Below are 12,795 nucleotides of genomic sequence, written 5' to 3' on the forward strand. Positions count from 1 at the left end.
TGGAAAGATTCTGACTAATTTGTTAGAGTAAAGATCAGTTCCAAATTCTAATCCCTGGTCCAAAAGTCACAAAACAAATGTAAGACTTTCACTTCAGCAGAATTTGGTTAATTCCTTATTACCCATAATGAATTTACCTGGTTAACAGAAGACCTGTTTCTAGAATAGGCCATAAGGAAGCATTATCCAGGCTGTTTTTTCCCCTTGAGCAATAATAATCAGAAACTCTGAGCCATTTTATCCATCTACTCTTTACAGATCAAAATGCAAAACGTTGCAGTGAAAACAAGGGAGAATATGCAAAGGTGTTATATGCTATGTATGCCACTGACATAATACTTTAATAGGATATGCTGTAATTTCCTGCAATTAATATCTTAGCACAGCTATAAAGGCTTTTTTCCAAAATTATACCATTGCGTTTACAACACTAAAATTAATGTTGTGTCAACCTTTCCATTATAAGCCCCCTTTTTCAGAGGTTTATAACTTGGCTATAAAAATATATTCTGGCCTAAAATGTGGCATGCAAGATCTCCATTTAGAAGCAGTCATTTTGATTAAATAAAAAACATTATTTAACAGCCATTTCAAGTAAGTCTTTTGAACACCCTGCAAAATGTAGGAGGGACCACTGAGAAATTCGGGCATTCTCTGAACAAAAAAATTATTTTCTCTCCACAATAAACTTCTGTTCAAAGGATGTTTCATAGCAGCAGAAGTTTTTCTATATCTGTAAAGAAAATACATGGATTTGGGAAATGACAGGCTTCTTCTGCACTTGCCTCTTCATGTTTGACAACAGCTACACCATCATGACCACAAGAGTGCCAAGCTAGCTGATTTTTTTTTTTTTTTTAAAGGCATCAACGTGGGTAAAAGGAACGAGCAAATATTTTTCTGGCTGGCTGAAGTAAATACACTCTGGCGAAAAGCTCCATTAGAATAAATGAAAGTGCTCATTTGACAGAAAATTGTGATAGAAAGAATGACAAGATGTTAGAGAACCACCATATGCATTCTGAAAACACAGATTTCAGGTCTGTCAAATTTCGTTTAAGACCTGGATCAAGTCACTCAGGAGATTTAACTTAGGTGCCTAAATTAGGAACCTACCCTCCCTGTCTAATCAACAGAAGGTAATTCAAAGCACCTGGACTGTTTTATATATGGAGTCTAAAGTCCTAATTCAGTCATCCAAATTAGATATTTAAAATTAGATACCCCAAATATCTATAGGCTTTTTATTCTGCCTCAAAAGAGTGTTGTGAGGATAATACACTTGAGCTTATGAGATACTCAGATACGCAGTTATAGAGAAGATGAGTATCCTGAAAATATACAACCAATAAAATTCAATGAGATGGAAAAGGCAAAGCTAGACCAGTGAGTTCTTCCATACCAATCACTTCTTGCCACAGCAAAAAAAAAAAAAAAAAAAACAAACTGCCAGACCCCCTCCTCACAGAAAATTTTTATTCTTTAATATATAAATTGCTTTTTCAAACAAGGAATCCCAGTCTGCACTTAGGCTATTAGGTATACGTTGCACTATCCGCTTTATTTTGTTGCCTGTAGCAACTGCCCACTTAAGGCTTGCCTCCACACTACTTATTTATCTTCCTGATCTAGATTGTAAACTAACTATACGTTGCTCCACCTTTCTGATCTCTGCTTCACAGAATAAAAGAGTAATATTTTACTTTCAAATAAAGTTTTCTAACTCATAAGTCCCCTGCCATACTGTGGGGTGGTGATGTCTCAAGATGGATTTCATCGCCATCAACTGTGAATTTCTTTGCTTTTATTATTTGGTGCTACAACATAAATGTTTTCTTAATATACTGGCATTTTGGGTTGGTGAATAAGATGAATTCAACATCTCATAATGCACCATTGTATACTGTTTACATCATTTATTTTCTTTTTATTGAATGATTACAAACTCCAATTTAAAATTAATAACATTTTGTGGGAGTTACTGCATGTGAATTAAGTGTGGTGATGTCAGTGCATCCCTCTGGAATTTAAAAGATATTTCACTGTGTTATATCATGTGTCGCACAGTATATCAATTTTTATTTCCCATCCCTCAAGTATGGAATGCACACTGTGTAACTTCTTAGTTTCTCAATATAGACATAATTTAGCCAAGCTGTGCAAGTGTCCAACTTGCTGAAGATGTATATAAGATTTATGTAAAAGACCAGCTTCTTTTAAACAAGTAAAAATCTTGCATACAACGTAACTACATTATCTAATTTTTTTTTCTTTTTTTTTTTTTTTTGGGGGGGGGGGGGGGGAGGGAGAGGGGAAAGAGAGGCTCTAATGAAAGAGGGTAAAAAAACAACAACAAAAGAAAATATGGTGTAAGCTGCACTCTTAAATTAGCTTTTCCTTGCTTTAACAGTGACTTGAAATTAGATAGAAAATTCCAGGCCAAGTTGGTTCACCTTTCCTTGAGAACTATGCTTTGACATTTTCACCAGTATCTGGATTAACTAGTTGCATAAGGGCCAAGAGGAATATTAGAAATTTTCATTCACTTTATTTTACTTATTTGCCATCAAGTGTATACCAAGTGTTAAATGACACCTAGTTTGTTCATTTGTTTGCACATACTACTACTTTCTTTATGTGAATTCATAATTCCTGAAAGCATTCAGGGAGCAATGCACTCACTTCTTCCTTGCTGTCATGACATTAAATATATTTTAAATAAGTTTTTATGTTCAAACTGATTCAATAACACACTTGCATTCTTGAGCATTCCCACAATTACTTCAAAGACTGAACAACAAATTCATCATGTCTTGTAACAGTTTTCATACACTGTTAAGTATAACAACTGGAAAACATTTTGATCCTTTAGGTCAGGGTTTAGCCCATCTGGTAAATTTAAGGTTTTACTGTGAGATTTCAAAAAGTATTTTACAATTTATTTTCTAAATGCTTTTGGCCTTTTTATGTGGGGCTGTACTTCATCATTTTACTCCAAATACCTGCTTCGGCAGACAGAAATTTTGACCTCTGATATCATCACATTCCAGTCTTGCCTGTATACCTGAATATCTCCATAAATCAAGTCATTTTAATACTAACATTTATTAACTATTTTCTTTATTCACTATCTCCTGATGAATATATAAGTTATGAAGAAAAAAAAAGTCATCCAAATCCTGATTGTTTTTCCTCTTGGCCATCTTATTGTCAATCACAAAAATCATCACTGAAAAAGTAACTAATTAGAAGTGAAAGGCCAATATCTTTGGCAGTTTCTGTGGCAGTCCTGGCACGTGTTTTGATGTAACACTGAGGAAAGACCTGAAAAAGAATTGGCATGTCCAAGAGGTTGCCTGTTTTTTCCAACTACATGTTTCTCTAGTAAAACAAATTACACCCCCTAAAAATTACGCCCCTGCCTCATTAGTATCATTTATGTCTTTGATATCCCAACCACAATGCTAATAGTCTAAGTCCTTCTTCATACGACGTGCCCAATTCTGTGAAGCCTTCTTATATGAGTAACACTTACATACAAGTCATCAAATACTGGCTAGGAAAGTATTACACAGGCAAATAAGACTTCACAGTGTCAGCCCTGCTGGCAGCCTGCCAGTTTGCTCAGTTTCTGTTCTCAGTTACCCATTTTAGTCTGTGCACATGCCATTTGGGAAGGAAACTGGTTTTCTGTATTGGAGCTAATACTGCATTATAACTGCTTTAATCCAAATATTGTAGATGTTACATTATGCTGACTGACAGCGAGGGTGATGCTTACTTGTGCTATCAGAGGAACAGCACCAGATGGTTCAGCAGTGCACGACCTCGGCCAGGATCTTTGGGAGCTAAACCAGGGTGTATAGATCGGCAAGCCCTGAGGCTGCCAGAGCATTTTGCTTGGTTGGAATGGGCAGCCCACCAGCTGAGAGTGACCCCTGAGCAACAGTATAGGTGGGCAGTAAGTATTTGCTTGATCCTCTTGATCCTAAGTTTCTCAGGAGCTGGTTATAATCTGCCTCTACACTAACACAGCTCAAATCTGAGGCCCTTCTGTAAGCAAAGGCAGCAGAACGTATGTTTGGGCTCAGCAGAATCAATGAGATTGTAGCCTGGCTTTGGTAGCAGGCATGGCCGAGAACAAGCCCTTAAGTCACTGGCAAGACTGCAATGCAACATGCCCAGAAGGAAAGAAACAGCAGTACTTGAACTGGGAATATGGGTGCCTTTGCCTTCATTTCCAATTTTAAAACAGACGTGGGAGAAGGAAAGTGGGAGGGCAGCTACTATCATTTTCTGCACCGACGTGAGCCCGAGGAACAATGACATTTACTTTGGTTTAACTAATTTCCATACATCAGATCATGTTCGGCACCCGTGTGCCAAAGTCCTATTCTTCAAGTCTGTTGAAATATCACTTTCCGAAACATGTGTGCTAACATTTGGCCAACACCACCACAAGATCATTTTATTAACTTGTAGCTCATTTCATAGACTGCTGCTCATGTTGCTAACATATGCTATTCTACCATTTACTGCTCTATAATTAGAGAAGTCATATGAAAGAGATACACAAGGCTTAATTTTTGCATTAAATACAATTTGTTTAGACTTGGGTAGGCGAAATAAAGCTATTTAAAAGAAAGAAAAAAAAAAAAAACAGTGAATTAGAAAACTGTAAGACAGCTATTTTAACTCTTAGAAAATCACAGTAAAATAAAATAAAACAAGAAAATCCCTCCCACCTCAAGACTACATACAGTTTTAAGGATTCTGTTAAGAGTGGAATCCAGCTACTTCCTTCTTTGCCAGAAGAAATGTTTTTTCCAGGGGCTGAAGGCCTCCAAGGCAGAGCAGCTAGCAGGAGCTTTACAAATTCCAAGGTGCAAGACAAGACTCTTAGGAGATAGGGCAAAGCTTCAGCACAATTCGTTTTCCTTAGGCCACCACCACGCAATCGTGCCAAAGCAATCTTAGTATAGAAGGGGCTGAATAAAGGAAAGGGAGCATAGACAGAGTATTTATTGAAGCATGGGCTGCTGGAAGAGGGTAAGAATCCAACTTTTCTTCTCCTGCCACCTTGCTGAAAGAAATTCCAAGCTAGCCAGCCATGAGAACGGCTTTCGGTGGAAAAACCTAGTCTGTAACAGAGCTTTTGCTTGGGAAGTTATCAAACAAGGACTTCAGAACTCATTAATAAGCCACCATGTAATAATAAATAAAATGTGAAACATTTGACTTTGATGTTTACCATCTGTGTCTTTCTTCCATGGACCGCTTTCCATTTTTGCTAAGCAAGTTATGAGCCAGACAGAAGCTGCAATGTTGCACCTACAGCAGAGTCCTACAGATCTGAATCAGCGCGTTAGCAGCCAGCTGCAAGTTACAGGCACCTATCACCACTTGCCTATTCCATGTGGACAACTGCACTGTGGAAGACACCTAGACATTTTATTTTAATTTTTTTTAATACTGAACTGCTAACAACAAATAAATAAATAAAGATACCAAGGATAGTTGGGAACCAATTCATAAGCAACCTGGAATTTAAGGGATATGTATCCTTTCTACTATAAATTAACAAGCTACAGCTAGAGTTTATTAAGCCAACACAATAATTTACATTTGCAACTGCCATAATTTTGATTGCTTATAAATTACAGTAGTTTTACCTATTCTTTAATCCAGAAACATCATTATTAAAATGTTTGATGCAGGCTACAGTGCATCTATCATTACTTTTAAAAGTTAATTAGATTAGATAAAAGAAATAATTAGATTTGCATTTTTATCCTGGTTTTAAACTTCCAAAGAAGATCACAACAGTATGCCTGTGGGCAATTAAAAACAGCATACAGCAGTGAAATATAAAGGCAAAAAAGGTCTGTTTTTCCTGGCTAATTCATGATTGAAGATACAATTACAAAATATTTTAAGGGTTTGCTGAAGCTGGGGGCTATTCCTAGACTTCTAAGCTTTGTTTATAACTCTCGTTCTCTTTCAAGGGAGTATCTGATCTGCGTAGCCTGCCAATAGAAGTATCAAATTGCTTTCAATGACTTTATTTGGTCCTGTTCAGAGCTTGCTGGAAGGGGATCAGTTTCATGATCAATAACAAAAAAAAAAAAAAAAAAAAAAAAAAAAAAAAGGAAAATGCAACAACAACAGCAAAAAAAAGAGGGGGAGAATATTCCCTAGTGCCAGAACAGTAGCATTGCAATTGCTTTTTGCTTGTCAGTGCTAAATGCAGTTTACAAAGAGAGACAACCTCAGAGAGCATAACCGAACTGACAATAACTAGATTCCAGCTTGTGCATTTTCAGCAAGCTCACCGCAAGGAGCTTTAACCTGTCTCCAAAAGGCAATAAATGAAAGGTTCAGCTCTTAAAATTGGAGGTCAGTTACATACTTAATGATGAAGCATATCTTTAAATCTATTTCTACTATTATTATCCTAGCAAAAAATTAATTAACCAGGTCAGGGAGGCCGTGAAGGCTAATGTGGAATGTAATTATTCCTGATCTTTAGACATGTACTTCACATAAAGAGATAGTCCTTATTCAGCTCACCAGGTACCTGAATTGTCAGTAGTTAATCACGGATAAGAACAGAGACTTGTAGGTTCAGCCTCTTAAGTTTTAAGCGTGACTCAAATGATTCCTACTCAAGGACAGTTTAAATAGTTGTAATTTTGATGTCACTATTCTTTTGTTTGTTTACTATCACAGTAATAATGTTCACTCTTTTCAAATGACAGACAATGCAAGAACATTAATATGAAGCTACAACAGCATGATTGTGCAGATTAAAACAAGAAAAAAAATACTACTGGGAATAATTTCTAGCAGCTGAATTAAAACAGAATACCTATGAGAGAAGAAGCAGTTTTTCTACGCAATGGAAATACCTGATTCAAACAGAAAAAGAAATGCTCTGCAGTGGCATTGAGTAGCACAGTATATAGGAACGAGGCAAAAGGAAATGGATGAAAGCAGTTTGGACCAGCTCTCACTCTAATACCCATTGCCAGTTTTTTTCCCAGAGAGGCTTAACCACCAGTGTCCCTTTGTTTCAGCCACTATTTAGGACTCACCCTAATGAAGCCTGCCCACCAGGGGAGCGAAGCCATCAGACTTTCAGCCCTTAAATCCCTCCACACATAGATAAGTCCTGGAGCAACATGCTCTAAGAATCAGCAGGATTTGAGCCCCTCCTCAGCTAAACATGGTGGGTCAGAAGCAGTCCTCAAGCCTTGTGTTGGAAAATCTGAATTCTGGGAATGGGGACTGAATTAATGGGGATTTCAGGACCACAAGTTGTTCACAAAGTCTGAAATGTTACCGAGATGCAAGCCTTCCCTTCTTTCAACATAGTCTTCTCTTTATGATGTACCACCAAATTCTTCCTTTAAACCACTTTTTCCCTTATCTCTAGGTTTTCTCTTTCAAGGACATCTCTTAGTCTGTGCTGTGAAATAGCATCACTACTACTTCAAGAATTAATACTTTTCAAGGGAAAATGTTCTTCAAAGAATCTGAAGCAACCTGGAGACTGACCTGAGAGCTCTGACTTGTCATACAGCATTTTCTCAACTTCATCTCCACTAAAAAGCAATGATTTCTCTGCACAGCTTTGCAGAAAGATCTGAATTTGACATAGAAGATTTCAGCCCATCTCTACGGACTCCTCAATAGAAGAGTGTTTATCCTTTTCCCTAAGAGGAATCTGAACATTTGAGTTGAAAAGTAATAATACACTACACTTACTTGAAAATTTTCATTTAAGTTCTCAAAACATTATGCTTAAATTGAGGAACAGGAAACAATTTGCCAAATTTCAGATAATCAGAGACAGAACCAAGAACAACTTGACTTTCCCAATCCCTTTAGCCAACAGACAAAACGTCTGTCTCCAACATGCATACCCTAAAAGTAGCATTAGCTTAACTTACAAAACATGAGACAATTACAAAGAATATTTAATGACTTCAGTACTCTTGAAATACCTATTTTATTTTCATATGCTTAGCCAGACTGATGTCCTCTTTGCACCAGATTGCTGACAAGGGTTTTGGATATGTAATAGGTCTGGAGTAAGATGCTCTAGTAAACACTCTTTGAAAATACAAACAAACAAAAACACAACTAAATAAAGCATTAAAATGGTTAAGTAAGCAAACAGTATAAAACAATGCAAATAATAACCACTAAATGATGAAAATGCTCAGTAAATTAACCAACTAGGTATCCAAGGAAGTGTGTTTTATTTAATATGGATTATTTCAATTTTTATAAAATGTTGATAGAATTTTAAGTCCCATCTAAAGTTATTTCTAATTGTTTAAAGGGTTAAATAAATTGGATGTACTTACTTATGGAAACCATTGTTTAAGAACTAGCACTGTACCTCAGAGGATGATGGAGGTACATTGTGTCTCATGTGATAATAACATTTTATCTCCTGCACACTGGAGAACACACTCTACTTACTTCACGTAGCTGTGCCATGAATAGGGCCATGCCCAGGTAGAATTGGCACCTGGACTACGTGTATTTTGTTGTCTTCTCTAAAGGGGAGCAGCAGGGAAGACTGTTACTGTTTTTTCCTGCATACAACGTATAGATAAAAATCCACACCGTTTTATGTAAGTAATTGTTGTTTCCTGAAAAGGGTTGCTCAAGAGTATTTTTAAACAAATGAACCTTCTATATAAAATCAAGTGGGTTATCATGGGCACAGTTCCAAATTCTACCAGGCCCAAAGAACTAAGCTGAGAATGTAAAAGTTTATTAGAAGATTGTTTTTCCCCTCAAGCCACAGAGAGTACGATTTATCTCATCTCACTTCAGATCTCTACACTAAAGGCATCAGCATCCACATCTTTTATAGTTAATGGAGAGAAACAGCCATTTTAGGGAACAATTCATCTGACATATTTTAAACGTCTACTTTAGGACAAGATGAATTACATCCTAAAATTATTCACTCTGCTTCTCTCTGCTCACTATAAAAACAATCTGGATAATTAATTGAGACAATCTATACTGCAGTTATCTACTTTTGATATGATGAATTCCACCCACAATCAGTAGTGAGACGCCTGTCTCAGTACTGAGGTTTCCTGAGAAGATGCTGAGACAACCAATCCAGCACCTGCCTCCTTGGAGCTCCATCCCACCTATGCCCTTAGAGGACTGCGGTTCTCAAAGAACTGCAACGCTCACACTCAATTCAATAGCAACAAAACCTATTACGAACTGCCAAGGAGACTTAGCAACTAACTTCTCTCCCAAGCAACTCCTGGCTAGCAAACCTGCCATAGAATAAAGAACCAACAAACAAAGAGGAACCACTTGGCTTACAAGCAAATGGGCCATGTAAACTGGCATTTAGCCTAGCAATCTCCTAACAAGCTTTTCTTAGTAATCTCATTGTAAGACCAATGTACCCTTGAGATGGCATCTGCCCAACATACCTAGTGCTTCATACTGAAGTCAATAATGTTCCTCAGATGAGGAGAAACTTACTATGAGTCTAGCTAACAAACTGGGAGAGGGAACAGCCCTCTCTGCCTCTAATACATTGATTAGATTCACCCGACTAGCACCAGTAACATTTGTTCCATTCAAATATAAGGATAAATAAAGAACCCAATCTCCAGAGGAACTATGAAATAAAAGCAGCTTATATTGGCAAGAGTTATAAAACAAATATAGGGAAAGATCACTGAGAAATAATTTAGCTCATATGAACAGAGCAATCATTAAAATACTTCTTAGCATATATGTCTGCGAAAGGACACAAAAGAAAACTTGTGAAGGGTTTAGGAAACTTGGGAGAGTTCAGGAAACAAGAGAATGAACCCCCAAGCAGTTCTACGACAGCATCTCCCTGGAGTCAGTGGAAGGGTAAAGCTACTGGAAAACAGCAAGTGAACTGAAACATGAAGTGCCTTGAAACTTTTTACTAGAGAGCAGTAACACATACCCACATTCTCCAAATAGGAACAAGAACGACCTGGTATGATTTCTCTTTTCTGTGTCCTAATTTTTAAAGGAATTTCTATATTATAAACTTATCGTGCAGATAACTCTTCTCCATTTAGAATACTCAGCTATGTTTCAGTGTTAGCTTTCAAGTCAAGAAGTTTTTTAATATGATTTTTTGCTTTCTGAAGCTAGACTTGCAAATAACACTTAGAAGAAGACGTTGGGTGTACTTTTTCCTTTCACAGTCCTTACCTTTATGTAGCACAATTCTAGTAGTATTCTTACCACAATTCTATCCTTTATGTACACTTAATATGAACACCAGTCTTCCAATAGGCAACGACAGTAACAATGCTTTAAAATTCAATTGCATCTCTCAGCTCAGGTATCAACATATTTAAATGTTAAACTCATTAAAATCCAACTGCATTATAATATTTGCAAAAGCATTTACATGTGTTCCCTTTGGATGAGGAAAGAAAAAATCTTCAGTTTTGGCATCTAACAGCAATCAGCTGATAGTGCAAACCAATAGTCCATACTTACAGGAAATGATTGGCAACACAATCATCTGTTAGACCAAAATGAAATATTTCAATCAAGGAACAGGCCCATGGAAATGCTTTCAAACAAAGTGGGAGACAGAGAAGGTGACAGAGTCACACATCAATATTGTCTATTATCTACATGTCACTCCCTACCTACATATATACTTGAGAATGAGTCTAGGAGCAGAGAATTAAACCAGGTTCTGAGTATAAGTACGGATATATGAATGCCTGCAGAACACTCCCAGATCCATTAAGGTACAACTTCAGCAGTACAAGGAATAGATACCTGTGAGTCTTTATACATGAGCAAACTGGTCCCAGGGACTTTGAAAAATAGACACTGAGACCGCACTATTTGATAGCCGTTCACTTTAGTTAATAAAATTGAAGACATTCTTCTAACCTCCTTACAAACTCAATTCCATCTTTGTAGGATAATAAAATCTATAAACAATTATTGAACCTCTGCTTTTACTTCACACAATATGTCAAACTGATTGCAGATTTCAGAGTTAAATGATAAGATTTAAAAAATAACTCATAACTTTCAGGAAAAAACAAAAAGAAACACACACACATACACCTCTGCTTATTAAAGCAAGTCTCTTTCCACCAAAAATGCATTTGACCATTTGAGAACAATTTCTAAAGACACAAAGACTAAGAGTCTTAAGAGCATCTTTGCTGAAGCTTGTTAGTAAAGCACGTGGCTGCTTTATTTTAAATCCTTCCCACTCCATAAATGGAATTTAAGTATAATCAGAAGAGAGCAATAAAACACACTGACCTGAATTTGCTGCTGCAGTAGATTGATTTTGTGCTGCTGTTGCAGAAGTTGCTGCTGTTGTCTTGCAATCTATTGGAAATAAAACTTCCATTAAATTAAAGCAGTAATATTGAAAATTCAATATTATTGAGTGAAAAACTTCTTTTTAGTTAGTCTTTACTATATTTTTATTGAGCATCACTTATTTCTAAAAAAAATGATATTTTAGAGATATCCGTGCATGTGATATAAACATTTTACACTTACGTGCTATATGAAAATATAGTTATTCAGTAAGAAATATGTATTTTAAGCACTTAGGCCTCAACTCAGCAAAGCATAAAAGCATAGGCTTAGCTGTGTGCATGTGAATAATCTCATCACTATTCAACAAAGCATTTAAGCCTGTGGTGAACTTTGACTATGATGCATTACTGTTAGCTACAATGGGAATGAAACACATGCTTAAAATTAAGTGCTTTGCTGAATGGGGATGGGATTACTCAGGTGCTTAAGGTTAAACACACATTTTCCTGCTTTGCTGAACTGAAGCCTTAGCTAGTATTTATAGATGTTTCACTATTCAGCACAAGCTACTAGGGCAAGCTTCTCTAACTTCATTCATAATGAGCAGCACATTGCTTCTCTTGTGAATCTCACAGTCTTGGAGCTACTCAAGTAGAGTCTTACTTAGAGTAAAATCAGTGCTAGACACTTAGTAGCTCATTCTCAACACAACACTGTGAAATATGTAGATATTCTTCCTCTCATTTTGTAGATTCAGTAAGTGATCTAGAAAGTAAAGGTTTGATATAACTCTTCTCTAGCACGGGAGAGAAGCAAGTGTGCAGGCAGAACAGAGAGAGACTCACAAGAGAGACGCTGCCCCAGGCTCTCCCAATTCCCCCATGCTCTCTAAAATCAGTATGTGAGAGCAGAAGGGAAATGGGATCCCGCCCTCCAACCACAGAGCTGCTCCCTGCCACGGGTAACATGGGCTGCAGCTATGGGGGGGCAGCCACAAGGAGCGAAGGCAACAACTGGACAGCTGCTGTAGGAGGGGAATGGCACAGCTGACCGGAATGGGGACAAGACTTGTGTTATAAACAGAGAAAACTAAACAAAAATGCTTTTAGGATGGGAAGGAGGGAAGGAGGGAAGGAAGGAAGGAAGGAAAGGTAACAAGGTTCATTTGGAATAAAAGAAAAAAAAGAAAAAAAAGAAAAAGAAAAAAAAAAAAAAAAAAAAAAAACAACAATCACCCAGTCTTAGTGCAAACTGTTCAGATTAACTCATAAGGAACTTGCAGGTACAAATTAGCAGCTTGTAATTGTGCACTCAGAGATCAAATCTGCCATTTCGTTCATCTCACTTTCTCACCTGGAAATAGCTCTGTCATTTTTTCCACTGCTACGGTTAAAATTCATTTTTGTATGGGGGACCAACATAAAATCTATACATGTTCTAAGTCTGACATATGACCTCAAA

General features: G+C 37.0%; 1 protein-coding gene across 22 annotated transcripts in view; it reads right to left on the reverse strand.

Annotated features, from left to right (window-relative positions):
* SOX6 (SRY-box transcription factor 6) overlaps window positions 1-12,795 on the reverse strand; it is a 381,588-nt gene that overhangs the window by 135,707 nt on the left and 233,086 nt on the right. For all 22 annotated transcript variants that reach the window (XM_084521857.1, XM_084521855.1, XM_084521866.1 and 19 more), the window contains one exon: window positions 11,329-11,397. In XM_084521857.1, coding sequence (XP_084377983.1) covers window positions 11,329-11,397 — 69 coding nt within the window. The remainder of the gene's footprint in view (window positions 1-11,328; window positions 11,398-12,795) is intronic.

The sequence above is a fragment of the Aythya ferina genome (assembly GCF_964211825.1).
Source record: "Aythya ferina genome assembly, chromosome: 5".
Lineage (NCBI taxonomy): Eukaryota > Metazoa > Chordata > Aves > Anseriformes > Anatidae > Aythya > Aythya ferina.